Raw genomic sequence first — 23865 nt, forward strand, 5'->3', positions numbered from 1 at the left:
AAATTCAATGGTAGTTGTACATGTTGTATATCAGCAATAACGAGAAATTAAATGGTTAAAATGTACTTTACTGGTCAAACAATCTTTGCCACAGTCATATCTTAACTTTGTGACAAGATTTAAAAGGATGATTTATGAAAACATATAAAATTGCTTAAATTTCAAATATATAAATTTAAGAATTTCTTCTTTCCTCAATATAGAGTGTCAGTGTCATTCAAAAAAATAAATTTATGTCGCACAAAATGATTGATTGATTGATTGTTGGTTGCTTAACATCCTGCACGAAAATGAGAGTGGCCATCGATACCAAAGGGACATTCAAACTCGGAAGAAAGTTGATAATAAACTGACAACACCAAGGCAAAAAACAAAGACATACAACGGTATACCAAACACGGCATAGAAAACTATACACTCAGCAACAGGAACTCCACCAAAATCAAGGGGAGATCTCAGGTGCTCTTGAAATCTACATACTTTTTGGAATTGATATGACTCAGGAAATAAAAGATGTCACATATTCAACTTTATATTTAAACAGCCTTTAACAAAAGAAAACTTTATTTTAACAAATAATTAAAAATTCAATTCTTGTTTTTAAAAAGAAATGTATTCTTCCTAAAATTCTATTATATCATTTTTTATAAAATTCTTCCAATTGATATAAAACATGTCAAATTAATTATTAATTAAATAAATAAATTATACACAAGAACGATTTTTTATCGAGAGTTTGACCTAAATTTAACACTTAAATAAACAACGATTCTATTAACTGTCCTGCAAATGAAATGATTGGTTCCAATACAATAGAAAAGGCCTGTGGTCACTTTCTAAAATTGAAATCTTTCAACAGGAAGACTAAATAAAATTAATGTACAATGCAGGAACGTATTATGTTAAAATTTCAACAGACAAACAAAACTGTGTCAATATTTTTACAACTAAGAGAAATTCTATGTTTACATAAACAAAATTCAATGTTTAAACAAGACATTTACCAATCTAATTAGGAGAGAAAACCAACTCACCCATACTGATTTCGGGGAGGGGGAATGCAGTCTCATTGACCAAGTCAAATATTAACTGAACAACGATGTTTTCCGTCTTTTTGTTGGTTTAAACAATCACAGACTAATTTACCCCTTGAGTATGTAATCAACTCAACTTCAAGTCAGGCCTAAATAGAGGGATATTTAACTAAGTGAAAGGGTCCATTTTCGCCATTATACAATCGGTTAAAAACATCCGCAGCTGTGTTGACATTCTTTTGAGCAAGTGTCGTATTTACACAGAAATGGACAGTCCTAAAATCAATAATTAAAATTTTATTTTCGTATTTAAATAGTTTTATAAAATAATTATAATTGTCTTTAACAAAATACTCCAGAATTCGGTACACACTTACTGGACGTTGGTACTACATTATTGTACATATTTGGTCAACCCTAGAGAGTGCTTGAAGGTTGAAATAAAATGAATATAAGAATGTAAAAATGTACTTTACTAAAGTGACTCAATGACGAGGACATAAATACTGGATATGCATTAAGTGATTTGAAACAGTCTGTCTATTGTTAAAAGTTTCTTTTGAATTGTTCTCAACAAAAGACAACATGAAGACAAACGCCAATGCAAGAATGAAAAAAAATGTTATATAAACTTTATGTCTGAAGTGCTTTTCTGGATTTACTTTTATCAGGTTAACACTCAAAGCAAAATATTCAAGAGCCAGGGATTTATAAGTACCAAAACAATTGAAGAGCTATATGACCAAAAATAACCTAATAAAATACAAAATTCCAACTAAGGCCAACTTCAAATCTCTCTCACATTTGGAATGGACATCTAACCTATGACATCACGATGTTAATTTAGTGGGAATTGACACCATGGTACATTAATTCCTATAATATAACTTTATTAGTAAAAGAACAGGAATGCCAAGAATAGATCTGGATAGTTATGGAAGGAAAATAACTGAAGATATAAAGCAACAATGTGCAGAGAAAATGCTATAATGCCCTTATTCAGCAACAACATTCATGTACATTGCATGGTAGTCAATTTATAAGTAAAAGAAACTAGAACGCCAACACTAGATATTTTTAGCACTTTTGACCACACCAGTAATTTTTTTTTTTGAAAATAAGGGGAGCGAGCAAATGTAAAACCTGCAACATAGCAGGTAAATTCAAGAAGATATCTGTACATATGTAGAAGTTGACTCACAAACTTGACTTTAACAGTCACAATTTGAACAGAACATTGACTTTAACAGTGCTTATTTGTTTTCAAGGGGGTTCCTCCCCCGAACCCCCTTGGCTACAGGTATGGACCCCTTCTGAATTTGAAAAGAAAATGCTTATCAATATCCACATTATTTGTACCAAGGGAGTATTACATTCTATATTACTTCCAATTTTTACACAATTTTTCAACAAAAGTTATCGTTAAAGAAACTTTAAACTGACCTTATTATTAATCAAATTTCATTTTAATTAAATCAATTGTGTGATATTGAAATATTCGGTTTTTTTTAAAAAAGCAAAATTAAAATCAAGTTCTTTTATGATTAAAGTATATTTTGATTTTAAAACACTATTAAAGGGAGACAATTCATATAAGTCACAATAATCTTAAATATATCCATCAATATAACCCCAAATATAACAGTGAAAAAAGGTGTGTCAGATAGAGTTAAATGTGACAGCAATCCCAATGGACAATAACTACCAAATACATCTAAAGACCAACATACAATCTTCAACAATAGACAGGTGTCCAAACAAAATGTCAAGCCTAAATTGTCCTGGGTCAATAAAAGTTGTGAATAAATTTAACAAAAAGAATCAGAGGTCTGCCATCGCTATCCACTATTACACTGCTTTCAATACGGGTAACTGTACCAAGATTACACTTTCTCATGTCAGATTTTGTTTTTATTTAAGGATCCATAGAAATAGAATGGACGCTGTAAATAGAAAGTTTTAAATATTCATCAGTTAACATCATTAAAAATATGAATAATTTAAATTATGTTATAATTGCTGCCAAAATTTGGCAATTTCACTAAAAAAATAATAAGATTCAGACTGTACTAACATCTTAAATAATCATAACTCGGAATATTAAACATTTTACAAAAAAAAACGTTATCTAAGATTTATAAATTTCAAACAAGTTACTTTTATGAGTGTCACACAATAGCATACTAAAAAAGGACACTTTATATAATGGCATAAAAATAAATCTGGCCATTTATATGCTTGCGAAATGTCGTTTCTACATAAAAATATCATGCACTTTCTTAAAATCACTTCAATAATGTGGAAACAATTGCCATCTGACGAAATCTTATATTATTCTGCACTTCAAACAATAGCCGAACATTAAAATTAAGAAAAGATGTGACATTCCGGGATTATTGTTATTGGTGAATGAAGTTGCGTTTTATCTGAAAACAATTTACCGTAATAAAACTGTTTCTAGCAATAAACAAACAATATGCGAATTTGATTTTCTGTGTGGCATGTGTGCCGCGTTTAAAACTCCATTATGGCAACCTGTTACATCTTTGAGGTAAATGTATCAAACCAAAACACTTAATATCAGTCGCCTAATCACTTTCTTTCCCAACAGATATTATTAATTTTTTAGAAATTTATTGCTTTAAAGTAAATTGCAATACTAAAAAGAAAATCACATAGGAGGAAATGATAACAATGAGAAAAACGTGCCACATTTCTTCATGTATATTAATTTTATATATACCGTTTCTCTCCAAATGGGAAATCAATAAATTTGAAATCATATTATTTAATGAAGCAAATGATTGTTATAATGAAGAGAATAAGTAGGGGGTTTCATATATACTATTATTTATGATTTATGCTTTAAAAAATATCATTTTTTTTTAGTTATATCATTCAATTTGTAATTACACTTTTTTATTTGTGCATAAGCATATTTTATTGAAATTATCAATCTATTATATGAGTAAAAGGGTTCAGATATACAATTATTTATGCTTTAAAAAATATAATTTTTTCTTCGATATATCATTCATTTTCCAATTACATTTTTTTATTCATGCATAAGTATATTTTATTGAAATTTGTAATCTATAATAAATGTAACAGTTATGGAAAGTTATGAAATAAGCATTTTTTTAAAATCTCAATATACATTTTTACAGATCTGTGAGTTAAAAAATATATAATAGTAAATTGTAAATTGTGATACTTTTGAACAAACAATTCTTTGGAATTAAAGTAATTTCCGTAAATTTATTAGATTTTTTTTTGCAGAAAAGCAGAAGTTTTAGGTGGAAGTTTTATTTGTAAACTGTAACCATCATTACAAATAACACAGAATGGTTTTCCATAGAATTTAGTTTATAAATATTTGCAGTAAAATGTAAATGGGATAACACAATACTGTACAATACAAGTTACAACAGACCATATCAACAAACCATGTAAAACTCAAATCCCCTGAGAAAATAGACATCTAGATAAAGTTAAACAAGGAACAACAGAGTCCAGAGAGCTTAACTTGGTACAGGCACATGATGTTGTAGGGTTAAATCCCCCCTCTATCCATCTAGTCCAAATGACCAAAAAAAAACAAAAAAAAATTAAACTAAAAAAGTTGTAAGTTTAAACTGTCAGATGCAAATACTATGGAAATATATTACTTCTATCTGTGATAATTGTCATTAAATTATTTTTTCCACCAATAGAATGTTTTGTATGATCATATAATTGTCTGACGAATTTGTCAACCAAATTCTTAATCTGAATGGCAAGATTTCAATTGCTTAATTTCATTCTATTTAACCCCAGCAATGTAAAAAGATGAAGTTTATTTCCTTTAACCAGGAATCCTGGACCAGCATGTGTAGTATTCTATTTCTCAAAATTTTCATAACACAACTATTTTTTAAAACAATATGTACAGGAATAAGAAACCAACATTTTGTTTGCTACACATATAACGTTATCAAACAAGCAAAGTTGCAACCCTTTGATCTCTTTTTTTTTTTAATACAAACCTTATTAAATAAACATATTTAGTTCTAGCTTGTGTGTATACATAGGAACCGTTTTTGGTCATAATTACCAGTACGATATAAAAAGGGTTTGTTTAAAGGGGTAATTACATAACTGTCTATTTAACAATGCCCAACCTTTGTTGTATTTATCACAACACAAGCTTCATGATAAAATGTTATCACAATCTATGAGTAGTCATTTCAGGGTATTTCTATCGCCAAGGAAAAATAGAATTGTTTTAACAAGCACCTGTTAACACGTTGTAAAAAGAGTATGTATTTTGTTTTGACACCTATTTTCAATATAAACATCCTAACCTTTTAATGGGTACATGTGTTGTAAGAGGAGATTAGAAATAAAAACAGTCGGATGAGCTTTTATTGACTGTGCTTCCCCAACAAGGAAACAGGGGATTAAAAACAAAAATCATTACTTTTCCTTCTGAATCTCTATATGGTGGTTAATCAGCTGGTATTGCAAAGGAAATGATGTGAAATGGTTGGAGTCATCTGAATAAACATACGATTTATTACTGCTCCGCCGTAATCCCTTGTCAATTCCATTCCGATCTTTCACGTTTTTCTCTATCTCTCTTTGAATTAAAAGCCTATATTGTTACAAGTCTCATTTAACTGTTAAAATTTCCGTAATTGGCTACGAACAAGTATGTTTTAAAATCACGCACAATTCAATGTATCTATTAGACAAAAATGAAGTTTTTCAGAGAGGATTACAGTAATCCACGATGGTTCAATTACAGAAAGTGAACCCAAGTAAACAGGATTAATGTAAAACAAAAAAAATCTCCCTGGGTTGAAATATTTTCATTAAGAATAAATGGAAATATATGATTCACATTTTTATGCTTATCAAAAATATACAGTGGGTATAGGAAATCAATCTAACAGCTTTTTACTTTTTATTTTTAAAAGTTGAAAAAAGATTAACTTTTTTTTTAAGAATATAGGATCAAACAAAAACAATGAAATATTCAATTACTTGATTTTTTTAAAATTGGAATATTTGAGTTTACTTTTTTCTTTATTGAAAAATATTTGGCACGTTTTATAGCAAACTGGATTTTTCCTCGGAGAACAACTGTTTTTGTTTTTTGAGACTTGGAAAAGTATTTAAAATATTTCTTTTTTTTGTGGAAAAATGCAAGCCTGAGTCCTTCCTTCATCTGACATAAAAACAACAAGGATCATAAAGCACCAAGAAAGAAAGAAAACAGAAAAGATATTGACATGTTTTTTAATATTCTTGTTTCAAAGATAATAATTGCTACTTTCAATTTAAAGGAATCCTAATACAAGAGTTCATATTAGACAGGTTTTGAGTTTACACAAGTTTTGCTGCATTTTCTTCATAAATTACATGCTCTGTCATTTTTTACCTTATCAATGGTCATATAAATATTTACATGTACAATGAATAACCAACAAAAAATGTGCAAGACATTTTTTATAAGTCATTAAGTCCATCATCCATAGCGCAATCACAGTAAGTCATTCTGCAATGCATATTTTTTTCAAATATATATCACTTTCTACAACTGCAACAAAATGTGTAAAAAGCTATATGTCACAATGATGTAATGAAAAAAGAAGAAAAGAAGGGCAAGTGTAAAACTATAAAACCATCCATTTACTAAAACAGAGATTGTTGACAGATGATAGTGTTACTAAACCATAGGGACTGATCTAAGAGGATCCCATTAAAGAAAGATTTTGATTTCGATTTTCTGTGTTTCAATGCCACTTTAAAACATAATTTGAGCTATTTTGTGGAGGCAAACATGTATTGGTGAAGAAAGCTGGAGTGGTGAGAGATCACCACCAACCTCCTATAGGAAAACAGACAATTAAGATAAAAGACAAGTGCACCCGCACAAGCAGAGTTTGATCTCACAACCCCAGTGTTGACTGGCAAGTGATTACAGTAGTAAAGTCTACTTAAACCATTCAGTCCCATTTTTTGAAAGAAGAAGATTCCTGTTTATGTAGTTCATTTTTCTTAGTTATAACTGCTGGCCTCCCCTTTTGAGAATCCGGGATCGTCCACAGACATATAAGTACATATATCTTATCTGACTATCTATAACACAGCAAAGATAACTATCATATCCTTATTAAAACTTATTAAACATAATTCTAATTACTTCCTAGAGCTTTTATTGTGTCCTCATTGAAGATTAACATGCACCATCAAAACAAAAGATTAAAATGTCTAGAGTGTGAACTTCACACACTTAATTTGGTTGTACATTCTGAGATTTGTTATTTTATTTCAATTTTTAGATCCTCACATGGATTCTTGAAAAATGTTAAAGAAGTTAAATATATATATCAACAAGTCTAAATTGAAAACTAGGTTCCAACCAATGATTGCGTTGGATAAAAACTGCAATTTTATATGTGTGCATGTAAAACAAATTTCGTTGTAGAAGGGTCTTAAATACAGCACAAAGAACATTTTCCAAAAGACCAAAAGAGTGAAAAAGTATGTTTAAACAAAACACATTTGACTAACAGGACGAACAACTGATGTTCTTAAACCCTGCTGACTGCCATTGGCGATTGCCAAATAAATTGATCATAAGATGGAACGAAATGGATCTTAATATTAATTTAATACTTAACAGAAAACAATAAACTTGCGGCAAAGATGTAATACTACAAACATGAGGTGCAGAAATTTGTACACCAGACCCGTATTTCGACAATAATGTCTCTTCAGTGATGTTACGGATAATATATCAGTTATATAACAAATTGCACTTAACAAACATACATGCCTTTCCTTCTTAGCATCACCCCACTTGTAATTCAAAGTGTAGGAAATGAAAAGGTAAAGTGTCTGACAGGTATGAAAGCTCACAAGAGTTACAACTAATCAGTGTTCAACTGCTGACCAAATAGGAAGTTATTCTGTATATTAGTTTCTGAGAATTTAAAAAAAAAAAGTGTTTCAACAAATAATATCAAAGTTTCAGCAAACAGGAAGTAAATATATATGACTGGTTTGAACAAACTTCATTGTTAAGCTGCTGGCAAAAAAAAAATTGTTTGACAAACAGACGGACCGACAAGGTGATTGCAATACTAAGTGTAGACCCCACTTTTACAATGTAAAATTATAGTAAAAAAAATCAAAAAAAAGTTGGGAAAACCTGGGTATCTTTAAGGGACATATATACACATGAAAAATGAGTAACTTCTCAATATTACTAATCTTAAGTTAATTGGACTGATGCCCTGAAAGTACTGGTATATTGCATTTACACAATTTGATATTTTGTGATAATATCATTAGATGATACAAACAGTGAAACCTGTCAACACTATACTATTCAATATAAATGATTTTGTTTAGATTTACAAAGGTGTCTGGGTAATGCAGGGTTTGGTTTATAAAGATTTTACTGTACTTTTTATTAATCAAATAAGCTTTATATCATAAGTCAATTATTACAATTTCACAACAATTAAAGTATAGACATCTGGTTCAGCACCTGATAGCTAAGGTTACTTTAAATATTACTTTTTATCACATGTTGTAAACTAATATGTATGTTTTTGCATGTCCAATAATATCAAGAAGGTCGGTTGTTTGTCCTTGGGGCCAATATTTTTTGTTGGCCCTCAAATACCCATAATGTGCTCCAAAATTTTTACTTTCGGCAAACTAGTTATACAAAAACAAAAAAAAAACAAAATTTGATAAATAGATCATTACATGCATTTTCAATATTGGTCTTAGTATATGCCAACTAGCACCCTCAGGATTGAGATGTGAGTCTGTGCCTGATACCAGGGCCAATAAGGAAATTACAATGTAATTGTCAATAAGGATAGATTTGACATAGTGCAATTCTACAATTATCACATGTTCAAAACCTGATTCTTTAGTAACAAATATACGATTAATGTGTTCAGTCGTATTGACACATTGTATATACTGTGGATTCATTATTATTCGTTGGATACCAATTTTCGTGGCTTTCGAGGGTAGAGTCTAACCACGAAATTAAATGTTCAACGAATAACAAATTTTCTATAGGTTTGTATGCAGACTTCGGCAAAACCACGAAATTAAATATCCACGAACATGCAAATTTTCTTTAATCCACGAAAATTGGTACCCACGAAAATAAATGAATCCACAGTATTGTACATGTATTGCTGATCATGTATAATGTTGTTTTTTGTTTTTGTCCATCCATTATACATCTCAAGATAATAACCAGAAATGAGCAAAGTTATCCAAAACATAATTTACTGGCAATGGTCTCCTTGAAGGGACTCAATTATGGTTTCATTATAATTTGGCAGTTTTGTAGATTTTGTTCTGACACTGATACATTTTATTGTTGATCTGTCTTGTGTATCTAACAAGTCTTCAAATTACTAAACAAAAATGCTAAAATTGATAAAAAAAAATAATTGTAATTTAAGGACAAATAACTCCAATATGCAGATGTGTTTATAATTTTGGTTCAATAGAAATAGGTCCGGATCATTACTGATTTTTTGTATATATTATGACAAGCTTTCAAAATTTTTGTGCATATTCTATTTCTAGCCATGTTGGTTGATGGATCAGATAAAAAAACTTTAATATAGATATAAAAAGATCAATCATGTGAGGTTTTATATAAGTTTGATTAGTAGTTGTAGAGAAGAAAAAGATCAACTAAAAGCTCATACTGGTACAAAAGATAAACTAAAAATTTGGAACCAATGAACTATGTTTTTCTAACATTTCTGTTATTGGACATACATATACTGTTCCCTATTCTGTCTTTACAAATCTATTTGTAACTGATTTTCAAAAATTAACATCAATTTGCATTTTTTGTAATATATCACTTGAAATCCATGCTAAAAATGCATAAGGTTTTTGGAATATTTCATTCTCTATCATAATAAGGGAGGGAGAGGAAAGGGGGTACCCTTCTCCCACCCCTCTTCTCCTTTCTCCTACCCCTCTTATCCTTATTTTTTTTTTTAATTTACCGGAAAAAAGAGAGATATTTTATTTTTTCATATTTAATTTTTTTCTCCAACTTTTTCTCCTTTATCCTACCCCCTTTTTCCTTTCTCCGACCCCCCTTTCTCCTTTCTCCTACCCTCTTTCTCCCTGTCTCCCTTACCACTGTCCTCCCCCTCATAAGGGGCCCAAAAATAATGTAAAACTTGTAACTGCCCTGCTTTTAACTAAAAATCAGCTGTATCTAATTGTCATATTTATAAACCTCTGCAGACATATTAAAAAAAAGGTCTATGTTTAACGAACTTGATTTAACAGTATAATGATTTTGCAAAGTCAGCTCTATCTTATCTCTCATAAGCCGTAATTCTTTGCACCAATGGTTTTGACGTTATGTTTTGAATCGTATATTTTTGAATCTGGCCAAACGACCAATAAATTGCAATCTTGATCATGTAAAGCATCTGCCAACTTTAAAGCTTTTGCCTATGTATCATGTGTATTTTTGGTGTGTCATGCTTTTAGTTTCAACAGCTCGTATCTCAAATCAAAAATCAATTACATCCTTTTGTTCCCCCTGAAACTGATTGTCGGTTTGGGGGGGGGGATTTTTTTTACCCCTGTCCGTCTGTCTCTTTATTGGTATATAGTTATTTGGCATACCTCCTCCTATTGTTTGATTCCTAGAACGTTTTCACCTCGCTGTTTGTTGAGTATTTAAGTACGTACACTGTGCTTCAATAGAAAAGATTCCCTTTTCAAACAATTGAATGTGACTACATGTCCATTGTGTATTTCCTGTGCATTGAATGGCTTGAAATGTCATAAAATGTGTCTATATATTGTTGTATGGTCGATTTAAGCTTCTGTTACATGATTTTTTTAAAATAAATATGAATTCATAACTACATGAAAGTCATGGCCTGTACAAGCGTTTCTTACCAAAAAAACACAATTATCGTCCTTGAGGTCAAAGTTCAAGGTCATATGAAGGTCAAAATTTTAAGAAGGCACACCACCTGATGGTGATACATCCACATGCAAAAGATGTAAGGCCTAGGTCAAAAGGCAAAGAAGTTATGGCCTACATGGTTGTGTTTTTCACGGGAAACACCCATAAAGTTGACCTTGAGGTCACATTTGAAGGTCACACAAAGGTCATCATGATGCAAGACACTTAACCCTGTGATGATACATCCACATGCCAAATAGCTAAGGCCTAGTTCAAAAGACAAACAAAATTATGGCCATTATGTACTTTTTGAATAGATTTTGCTCTTATTTAATGAACCAATTTGAGGGTGGGGCCTAATTTAAACTTAAATTTCAAAAATTCTAACGGTTAAATTTTAAAAATATTTCGCAAGAACAACTGACTAGTATAGCACTCCAAATGCTTAGTTTTATGAAACTAGAGGCTCTAAAGAGCCTGTGTCGCTCACCTTGGTCTATGTGCATATTAAACAAAGGACACAAATGGATTCATGACAAAATTGTATTTTGGTGATGGTGATGTGTTTGAAGTTCTTACTTTACTCAACGATTTTGCTTCTTACAATTATATTTATAATGAACTTTGCCCATTAGTAACAGAGAACTATATTTGGTAAAAATTTACATATAAATTTACCAAATTAATGAAAATTGATAAAAATTGACTATAAAGGGCAATAACTCCTTAAGGGGTCAATTGACCATTTAGGTCATTTTGACTTATTTGTAGATCTTACTTTGCTGAACATTATTGCTGTTTACAGTTTATCGCTATCTATAATAGTATTCAAGATAACTAAAAACGGCAAAATTTCTTTAAAAATTACCAATTGGAGGGCAGCAGCCCAACAACAATTCATCTGAAAAATTCAGGGCAGATAGATATTGACTTTATTAACAATTTAACTTCTTGTCAGATTTGCTCTAAATGCTTTGGTTTCATAGTTATAAGCCAAAAACTGCATTTTACCCCTATGTTCTATTATTAGCCGTGGCGGCCATCTTGGTTAAATGGCCAGATCATCGGACACATTTTTCAAACTAGATACCCCAAAGATGATTGTGGCCTAGTAGTTTCAGTGGAGATTTTGTAAAAGATTACTTAGATTTATGAAAAATGGTTAAAAATTGACTATAAAGGGGAATAACTCCTAAAGGGTCAACTGACCATTTCAATCACGTTGACTTATTTGTAAATCTAACTTTGCTGAACATTATTGATGTTTACAGTTTATCTCTATCTATAATAATATTCAAGATAATAACCAAAAACAGCAAAATTTCCTCAAAATTACCAATTCAGGGGCAGCAACCCAACAACAGGTTGACTGATTCATCTGAAAATTTCAGAGCAAATAGATCTTGACCTGATAAACATTTTTATCCCATGTCAGATTTCCTCAAAATGCTTTGGTTTTTGAGTTATAAGCCAAAAACAGCATTTTACCCCTATGTTCTATTTTTAGCCGTAGCAGCCATCTTGGTTGGTTGACCAGGTCACGCCACACATTTTTTAAACAAGATACCCCAAAGATGATTGTGGCCAAGTTTGGTTTAATTTGGCCCAGTAGTTTCAGAGGAGAAGATTTTTGTAAAAGATTACTTTAATTTACGAAAAATGGTTAAAAATTGACTATAAAGGGCAATAACTCCTAAACGGATCAACTGACCATTTCGGTCATGTTGACTTATTTGTAGATCTATCTTTGCTGAACATTATTGCTGTTTACAGTTTATCTCTATCTATAATAATATTCAAGATAATAACCAAAAACAGCAAAATTTCCTCAAAATTACCAATTCAGGGGCAGCAACCCAACAACCGATTGACCGATTCATTTGAAAATTTCAGGGCAGATAGATCTTGACCTGATAAACATTTTTATACTGTCAGATTTGCTCTAAATGCTTTGGTTTTTGAGTTATAAGCCAAAAACTGCATTTTACCCCTATGTTCTATTTTTAGCCATGGCGGCCATCTTGTTTGGTTTGGCGGGTCACGCCACACATTTTTTAAACTAGATACCCCAATGATGATTGTGGCCAAGTTTGGTTTCATTTGGCCCAGTAGTTTCAGAGGAGAAGATTTTTGTAAAAGTTAACGACGACGGACGACGGACGACGACGCCGGACGCCGGACGCCAAGTGATGGGAAAAGCTCACTTGGCCCTTCGGGCCAGGTGAGCTAAAAATTAAACGACACATTTTTTTTCAAAAAAAAATTCTTCTTCAAATACTAGAAGCACAGCATTCACTTTTTCGGGGCTGATTTTGATACCCCCTATTAAAGTTCTGGCAATTTTTTTTAACCGGAATAAAAAACTTACAAGAAGGGGGTATCAGTGAACTAATATTCTCCTCAGCTATCATTATTAGCTATGCTAATGTCAATTTAGGACTAAATTAAATTGTTTTTAACAAATTCAACCCTATACCCATATTTCAGAAACTTCCAATTTTGGCCGATACTAGTATGTAAAAGATGCCATATTTGAATTTCCAAATCTTTTAAACCTATGGTTCAAATCTTTTAAAATTTTTACAAGATGTTAAGGTTGGCCTAGTTTATCAATGAAAAAAAATTAAGAAAAATTAAACGACAGGAATTTTTTGGGGTATAGTGTTGGGTACCTCCTTAAGAAAATTGACGACAAACAGAATCTACACACCTTTAATAACTCTTCAAGTCCTTTTTTAGCAATAGATCTTAATGAAAGTGTTAAATGAGACACAGTTAGATACAAAGATGATTTTTTTTTAATTTCCTAAATGTGATGCCATCGCTTATATGTAAAGGGGAATAACGGGATAACCCTGTTTTTTATGATTTTTATTTTGTGATTAAAGGGAAATAACCCTGTTAACTCATAAATATTCTTATGATCAAAGGGAAATAACTGACTTTTTTTTTGCAAATTCATATGTTATTTATTTTTAAAAAAAGAAAATTTTGGCCACAAAATATTAATGTTTACAAAAAATGTATATAACTAGTTACATTTTAAACCTGCTAATATATAGATTTTTATGAAAATGTAGCTATTATGGTTAAATATTGATGACAATTGACCGTGATATGATATCATTAATAAATTAATACCAAATGCATATCAAAATTAGGAATTGAGTCCTACATATATATATTAAAGAATCAATTTGGTAAATTTAAGCAAAAAACTAAAAAGAAGCTAATTTCAAGACAATTTGTGTTAAATCAATAAAGGGGACAAGAGTCAACATATAAGAGTTGCCTTCAGCAAATAAATAATCACAAAATACACAATCTTTACGTTTTTCTTTTTGTCGAGCCTTTGACTTTAGTCGAAATAGCGAGACTAAGCGATCCTACATTCCTTCGGCGTCAGCGTCGTCGGCGGCGTCAACAAATATTCACTCTGTGGTTAAAGTTTTTGAAAATTTAATAACTTTTTTAAACTATACTGGATTCCTACCAAACTTGAACAGAAGCTTGTTTGTGATCATAAGATAGTATCCAGAAGTAAATTTTGTAAAAATAAAATTCCATTTTTTCTGTATTTTATTTATAAATGGACTTAGTTTTTCTGCGGGGAAACATTACATTCACTCTGTGGTTAAAGTTGTTAAAATTTTATTAACTTTCTTTAACTATCCTGGGTATGTACCAAACTTGGACAGAAGCTTGTTTATGATCATAAGATAGTATCCAGAAGTAAATTTTGTAAAAAAATTAATTCATTTTTTCCGTATTATACTTTTAAATGGACTTAGTTTTTCTGCCAGGAAACAACACATTCACTCTGTGGTTAAATTTAAAAAAAATTTAATGACTTTCTTTTACTATTTTAAATTTGTACCAAACTTGGACAGAAGCTTGTTTATGATCAAAAGCTAGTATCTAGAAAGGAAATTTTGTTAATATTTGGTACCTGTGTATCTTTATTTTACTTATAAATGGACTTAGTTAATCTTCCAGTTATCATAACATACAGTCTGCAGTTAAAGTTTTTAAAACATTTATTCGATTCATAAACTATCCTGAAATTTTTACCAAACTTGGACAGACGCTTCTTACAATCAAAAGATAGTATCAAGAGGAATATTTTTATTGATTGTTTTCCTCATATTTGTTGAGCCAGCTGTGAGTTGCAGCAAAAGTTTTTTTTTGTAATTGTTGTGGTCTATTTGAATGAGTATTTCATTTCTATAGCAAATAAGTTGGGGATTCACTGTGTACCTTCTTCTTTCACACCAAGATTTTAAAATGAACCCCTGCATTAATATTACCATATATGGATAGAAGATATACAAATAGAGAATACACTAGAAGCTTACAAAATATTTAGCTGCATCTGTCTTCTAATCAAAGCATTTCTCTTGTTGACCAGTAAAAACCACTGCTGCATCAATTTCTCTTCTAAAGACTTGTTGTTTCCTGTAGAAGACAAACATATATAGGTCAAAATTAAAAACTGAAAAGGACAGGGTTAACTTTTGGCCAAATACAGGATTGATTTGAACTTAATCATAAATAATTTAGGGGTCACTACATAATTTGTAATTTATGATGTGATGTGCCAAAGAGAAGTTATTTTGTATTAATAATGATATCACTAAAATTTCTACGTTCTGAATGTAAAAAAAAACAACATCAAAAGCTTAAAGCCAAAAGAAAGTACTCCTTTGGAAATTATTGTGTGCATTTATATCTGAAATATGTTATGATTTATCATTGTGGTTCTAGAAAGTACTTCATAGAAATGATGCAATCAAAATTTCAAATGCATGTTTTTAAAATGGATTTATCAAGAAAAAGATGTTCTTTTTCTATTAAGCATTACCATTCATGGCCTTTCTGAGTTTTTCCTCCAGTAGTCCAGCCTCGGCATCAATTTGTTTCTGTTCCCTGTCCAAGGCATCCATTTCAGCAATTACATACTGATTAGTACTTTGGAAATTCTAAATAGAAAATTCTATGAATTTAGTCAATACAAAAAAGATGTGGTAGGATGGCCAATGAGATAACTCTTCCAAAGAGAACAAATAACACAGACATTAAACCTGCTATAAAGTCACCTTTATTATGCAAAAAACTATCTTAGTCACCGTATCTTGTCCTAATTTAGTAATTACTGGGGATTTTGAACTTTGTGTCAAAGATCTCCCCTCTTTTTAAGTAAGATTTCTTGCCATCATATACAGGTTTGGTTATAATTTGTTTCTCATAATGAGATATCATTCAATGATCTACCTAACAATAGCTTTTTTTTTTTTTTTATCTATACTTTTAGTCATCAATAGCCAATCTGAACTCCTTTTAAGCTAGTTATCTTTAATAAGTCAAGAAGAAACTAGCAGGTGCTACATTAGATTTTAAGAAACTGTTTTTGTTTTTTAAAATTGTTCAAAATTATGAAATACTTTTGGTTGTGGGTGGAGTGCATTTGCTCACAATTCCATGATGTAACACCAACAAATGCGGTTTCGTACCAGTACAATATACACACTGCATTTAATTCAATTTGTTTCTATAAATCTTTAGGATAAATTTTTAATAGTTTTTGTTGAGCCTTCGACTTTAGTCGAAAAAGCCAGACTAAGGGATCATACATTCCGTCGGTGTCGGCATCCACAAATATTCACTCTGTGGTTAAAGTTTTAGAAATTTTAATAACTTTCTTAAACTATCCTGGATTTCTACCAAACTTAAACAGAAGCCTGTTTATGATCATAAAATAGTATCCAGAAGTAAATTTTGTAAAACTAAAATTCTATTTTTTTCCGTATTTTACTTATAAATGGACTTAGTTTTTCTGCCAGGAAACAGTTTTTCTACTGTGAAACATTACATTCACTCTGTGGTTAAGTTTTTTTTTTAAATTCTAATAACTTTCGTAAACTATCCTAGGATTGTACCATACATGGACAGAAGCTTGTTTATCATCATAAGATGGTATCCAGAAGTAAATTTTGTAAAAAAATAAATATGTTTTTTCTGTATTTTACTTTTAAATCCACTTAGATTTTCTGCCAGGAAACAACACTTTCCCTCTGTGGTTAAAGTTTTTAAAATTTTAATTACTTTCTTATACTTTTTTGAATTCGTACCAAACTTGGACAGAAGCTTGTTTATGATCAATTTTTGTTGAGCCTGTAATTGATAGCAAAAGTAGGTGAGACGCTGTGTTACGCAGAACCCTTACATTTTTTTTTATTTATTGTTATCAGCAGATTTATTATCAAATCTAAAATCAGCTATTTTTCAAAAACTTATTTTTAATGATATACAAATGTAATATATTGAAAGAAAGATAACCCTGTTTTGACTTTTTTATGAAATCAAGCATCCATTGAAAAGCTATGAATGATTGATCAAATTTTGATTGTCCACAAGTGATTGACAGAATTTTCTTATGGAATTGAGTTTTATAAAAAATTCTGTAGAATGATTAGACAATAGAAACTGGTTCAAGCATACATTGGGATAGAGTACAGAAAATTACTTCCTAAACCACATATATACATGCAATGAAATTATAATAGTATTTTTAAACACAATCTACATGTAAAAGACCACACAACAACTCTCATAGAATTCCTTTTATGGGATTTAAAAATAAAACATGATGACAAAAGTGAGGCAGTAGAAACCAAAGGATATGCAAACTCATTGTATAAACCAACTGACAACGTCATGGCAAAGAATAATCAACCTGCTTGTGAGCACTGAAGAGTATTTTAAACTTAAATATCTGATGGTGTACATATTCTCTTGATTAATTGTTTAAAATGTTCATTGTTATGACAAATAAAATGCTTCATTCATATATTAGAAAAACGTATTGATAAAGTTTCAAAAGTTAATGGCTATCATACCAGTCCTTTAAGGGTTTTGATTACATGAATGTAATCTGAACACAAGAATACCATGACAAGACCAACAACAGTCAGTACATCTACAACATAGAAAACTAAGACAGAGCAACACAAGAACACCATGACAAGACTATCAACAGTTAGTACATTTATAACATAGAAAACTAAGACAGAGCAACACAAGAACACCATGACAAGACTATCAACAGTTAGTACATTTATAACATAGAAAACTTAGACAAAGCAACACAAGAACACCATGACAAGACTATCAACAGTTAGTACATTTATAACATAGAAAACTTAGACAAAACAACACAAGAACACCATGACAAGACTATCAACAGTTAGTACATTTATAACATAGAAAACTTAGACAAAACAACACAAGAACACCATGACAAGACTATCAACAGTTAGTACATTTATAACATAGAAAACTTAGACAAAACAACACAAGAACACCATGACAAGACTATCAACAGTTAGTACATTTATAACATAGAAAACTTAGACAAAACAACACAAGAACACCATGACAAGACTATCAACAGTTAGTACATTTATAACATAGAAAACTTAGACAAAACAACACAAGAACACCATGACAAGACTATCAACAGTTAGTACATTTATAACATAGAAAACTTAGACAAAACAACACAAGAACACCATGACAAGACTATCAACAGTTAGTACATTTATAACATAGAAAACTTAGACAAAACAACACAAGAACACCATGACAAGACTATCAACAGTTAGTACATTTATAACATAGAAAACTTAGACAAAACAACACAAGAACACCATGACAAGACTATCAACAGTTAGTACATTTATAACATAGAAAACTTAGACAAAACAACACAAGAACACCATGACAAGACTATCAACAGTTAGTACATTTATAACATAGAAAACTTAGACAAAACAACACAAGAACACCATGACAAGACTATCAACAGTTAGTACATTTATAACATAGAAAACTTAGACAAAGCAACACAAGAACACCATGACAAGACTATCAACAGTTAGTACATTTATAACATAGAAAACTTAGACAAAGCAACACAAGAACACCATGACAAGACTATCAACAGTTAGTACATTTATAACATAGAAAACTTAGACAAAGCAACACAAGAACACCATGACAAGACTATCAACAGTTAGTACATTTATAACATAGAAAACTTACACCATGACAAGACTATCAACAGTTAGTACATTTATAACATAGAAAACTTAGACAAAGCAACACAAGAACACCATGACAAGACTATCAACAGTTAGTACATTTATAACATAGAAAACTTAGACAAAGCAACACAAGAACACCATGACAAGACTATCAACAGTTAGTACATTTATAACATAGAAAACTTAGACAAAGCAACACAAGAACACCATGACAAGACTATCAACAGTTAGTACATTTATAACATAGAAAACTTAGACAAAACAACACAAGAACACCATGACAAGACTATCAACAGTTAGTACATTTATAACATAGAAAACTTAGACAAAACAACACAAGAACACCATGACAAGACTATCAACAGTTAGTACATTTATAACATAGAAAACTTAGACAAAACAACACAAGAACACCATGACAAGACTATCAACAGTTAGTACATTTATAACATAGAAAACTTAGACAAAACAACACAAGAACACCATGACAAGACTATCAACAGTTAGTACATTTATAACATAGAAAACTTAGACAAAACAACACAAGAACACCATGACAAGACTATCAACAGTTAGTACATCTACAACGTAGGAAACTTAGACAAAGCAACACAAGAACACCATGACAAGACTATCAACAGTTAGTACATTTATAACATAGAAAACTTAGACAAAACAACACAAGAACACCATGACAAGACTATCAACAGTTAGTACATCTACAACGTAGGAAACTTAGACAAAGCAACACAAGAACACCATGACAAGACTATCAACAGTTAGTACATTTATAACATAGAAAACTTAGACAAAACAACACAAGAACACCATGACAAGACTATCAACAGTTAGTACATCTACAACGTAGGAAACTAAGACAGAGCAACACAAGAACACCATGACAAGACTATCAACAGTTAGTACATTTATAACATAGAAAACTTAGACAAAACAACACAAGAACACCATGACAAGACTATCAACAGTTAGTACATCTACAACGTAGGAAACTTAGACAAAGCAACATGAACCAAAACAAAACCAGAAATCTTTTTCAATTTTTTTATATTTACTTAATCTTACCTCATTTTTCTTGTACAACAGATCTTCTTCTAATGATTCTGTGTTATCACTGGAGTCTCCACAATCTGAAAAAAAATTATTTAAGTCTGTTTAGGACAATGTTTGTTGCCTGTAGTCTCTTAAAATCATATAAGCAGAAAAGTTCATCATCATGTTTAAGAATGTGAAACCCTAAATATTGCTCTGCCAGTTATAAAAAAAAAATATCAGTTACAAAATTTCATGTCCTTCAGAAAAATCTATGCACAGTTTTTTTGAATTCTGTTCAGCTGTTTTTAAGCTTTTCCAGATTAACACATAACTTCAACAAATCATCAACTTTGCTGAGTTAGGAATATACATACCTTCTTTAGGGAACTCCATACTGTAGGAAATATTCACTGCAGGAATAACTTTTCTTTTCTCTTGTTTATTATTCAAAACAGCTTTATCTGGTTCTGATACCTATTTATCAGCAAAAAGAAGAAAGAAAATAAAGATAGATCAAGGGAGATAACTCTTTAATATGCTTTTTCCATATTTAGTTTCATTAATATGTTTTAATAAAAAAAATAAGGAATATTTTAAAGTATGCATCATGTTTGTTCCCAACAGAATTAATAAATTACTTATTATTTATTTTGTTTTAATATTGTAACTTTATCAGCGGACGGGTCATAAACATTATACCCTATGTTGCATGGGGTATATTTAAGGAAAACAGAATTGCTATTGCTAGATATAGGAAGATGTGGTGTGAGTGCCAATTAGACATCTCTCCATCCAAATAACAATTTAAAAAAAAGTAAACCATTATAGGTCAAAGTACGGCCTTCAACATGGAGCCTTGGCTCTAATTTTTTTTTCTATTTCTTCAAGGTGACTCATTAAATCAAATTAATCTTTCCCAAATATCTTTTTCGAATAGTTTTTGAAGAATTGCTACTCTCCATTTCAGAGGAAATGGGACTGAACTAGTACATTGTATCATTCAAACCATAATATTTCTGAAAATATATATACCTGTGGAGATGGGGTTTTGTCTTTGGAAAATGGTGTTGACAGATCTACTTTCTTCAGACTGAGTCTCTTCAGTTTGTTGTCTCCTTTCACGCTTGGCTCTGTTGTGGCTGTTACTGATGCGTCTGGAATAAGACACACACAAAATAAAACACCACATGTGAAATTAAAGTATTATATATTTGCAAATCTTTATATGATTATTTGTATTCTATATATAGTCATAAGTTGCTTTTGCAATAAAAAGTTTTAGAATGGACTTGAATTTCACTTTAGATGTAACCTCAAGTAAAAATAAAATAATCAAGAAGTGAAATTTTTTACCCAACACTTTAAAATAATATCCATTTTTCTATAATTTTAGTTTTAATTGTATATTTTGTCATGAAGAAATTCAAATAAAATACACTATTCATAAAAATCCTCTTCAGTAATAATAAAAAAAGTTTTAAAATATATTATTCTTAAGTAATGCTGAGTTCACATGTAATTCAAATCGATTCGCATTAACAAATTCGAAATAGTTTAATTTGCATTAAAACATTTTACCTCCTAACGTCAATTCTAATTCGAATTACAATGGCGTCAAATTCGCTTTACTGTCCAAACGACGTTGACTTTTAATTCGTATTAACAAAAACATATTTCTAATTCGAATTAGGTAATTCGAATTAAAAAAATTAGTGCCTGAATGCAATTAGCTAACTCGATTTGCATTCAAATTCAACTCGAATTAAATGTCCATGTGAACGAGGCATAAATGTAATCCTCCTCCTACAATGTATTCAATAATCTATATTTATAATTGTGCTCCTGTATCAAATACATAATTCTTCATCTTTATGGTGCTTATTTTAAAAAAAGTTATATATTATAAAATTGAGAATGGAAATGGGAAATGTATCAAAGAGACAACAACCCAACCATAGAAAAAACAACAGCAGAAGGTCACCAACAGGTCTTCAATGTAACGAGAATTCCCGCACCCGGAGGCGTCCTTCAGCTGGCCCCTAAACAAATATATACTAGTTCAGTGATAATGAACGTCATACTAATTTCCTATAACATATAAGTGTTTGTCAACACAAAATATCTACTTTTTACAAAGTTTTAAGCACAATTTTAAGTTCTGTTCCTCTTCGTAAGAAAGCAAACTGAAAAATCTGTCAATTACACATGTTCCTGGATTCATATATTTTTCACAGGTAACTTAATTTCGTTGATTTCTTTTAAGAGTGCAGGTAAACCACAAGTTTAAACATTTAAAAAAATAAAATATTTCTATAGCTTGCATACAGACTATGGCAAAAACCAGGAAGTCAAACATCAACAATTTTTTTTTTCTCTCAATGTGCTTAATTCAGTCAGGTACCCTAAACAAAATAAAATAATCAACAGTACAGTGAGACAAGCTTGGTTTACTGAAATTAATGATTCACACTATCATCATTAGGCAAAAACACACAAGTTAAGGCAATATCAAATCAATGTGCTGTTGCTCATCTTTAATTTTTGAGGTGGGGGAGGGGAAAGGGGGTAAAAAAAAGAGGTAAAAATTTAACAAATTTATTTGTATTAAGGACTTCAGAACAATCTGTAATTGCTTATAATTATAAAAAAATATTTTATCAACAAAACAAGAATGTGTCCATAGTACATGGATGCCCCACTCGCACTTTCATTTTCTATGTTCAGTAGACCCTGAAATTGGGGTCAAAATTTAAATTTTGAATTAAAATTAGAAAGATCATATCATAGGACACATGTGTACTAAGTTTCAAGTTGATTGGACTTTAACTTCATTAAAAACTACCTTGACCAAAAACTTTAACCTGAACTTTACACTATCATTTGCTATGTTCAGTGGACCATAAAATTGGGGTCAAAACTATAATTTGGCATTAAAGTTAGAAAGATTATATCATGGGGAACATGTGTACTTAGTTTCAAGTTGATTGGACTTCAACTTCTTTAAAAACTACCTTGACCAAAATCTTTAACCTTAAGCGAATGGACGCATGGACGCATAGATGGACGAACGGAGGCACAGACCAGAAAACATAATGCCCCTCTACTATCGTAGATAGGGCATAAAAACAAAAAAAAACATTTGAATTTTAGTTATAAATGAAAAAAAATAATATTGTTAAACAAATAAATTTTGCACTGTTTGATTGACAGTTTGAAACCACTGCCGATCAGCCAATCATGAAAACCTACAAATAAACAGATGTTGCACCTGCATAAATATGTTTAGAGCTAAATGCATAATTTGACACTTTAATAAGATAACCTTAGCTTTCTAATATATAGTTACATAAAATGTTTTCTATATAAGGCTGAGGTCACATGTCCTTTGTTTTATATTTTTAGGTCAATATCATTATCTTGAACCTTACAAGTGTATATAATATTTTGAAGTGCACATTTTGTCGGAACTTCCTACTTTTTAAAATCTGTTGTAACCATTCACCATCTGTAACATGATCAAGCCAAAGATAATTCTAAAAGGGGGAAACAATTACAATAGAAGTGAACAGAGGCGGGTCAAGAGATATTGACAGACTATGTTGTATATATCTGCGGTATGGGCTTTGCTCATTGTTGAAGGCCGTACAGTGACCTGTAGTTGTTAATTTCGGTGTCATTTGGACTCTTGTGAAGAGTTGTCTCATTT

At 30.7% G+C, this 23865-nt stretch overlaps 1 protein-coding gene across 5 annotated transcripts in view; it reads right to left on the reverse strand.

Annotated features, from left to right (window-relative positions):
• The window catches only part of LOC134711094 (EH domain-binding protein 1-like), an 88021-nt gene that overhangs the window by 38178 nt on the left and 25978 nt on the right, over positions 1-23865 (reverse strand). For all 5 annotated transcript variants that reach the window (XM_063571528.1, XM_063571527.1, XM_063571532.1 and 2 more), the window contains 5 exons: positions 21192-21313; positions 20534-20633; positions 20190-20254; positions 15866-15983; positions 15360-15459 (listed from right to left, as the gene is read on the reverse strand). In XM_063571528.1, coding sequence (XP_063427598.1) covers positions 15360-15459; positions 15866-15983; positions 20190-20254; positions 20534-20633; positions 21192-21313 — 505 coding nt within the window. The remainder of the gene's footprint in view (positions 1-15359; positions 15460-15865; positions 15984-20189; positions 20255-20533; positions 20634-21191; positions 21314-23865) is intronic.

The sequence above is a fragment of the Mytilus trossulus genome, chromosome 3 (assembly GCF_036588685.1).
Source record: "Mytilus trossulus isolate FHL-02 chromosome 3, PNRI_Mtr1.1.1.hap1, whole genome shotgun sequence".
Lineage (NCBI taxonomy): Eukaryota > Metazoa > Mollusca > Bivalvia > Mytilida > Mytilidae > Mytilus > Mytilus trossulus.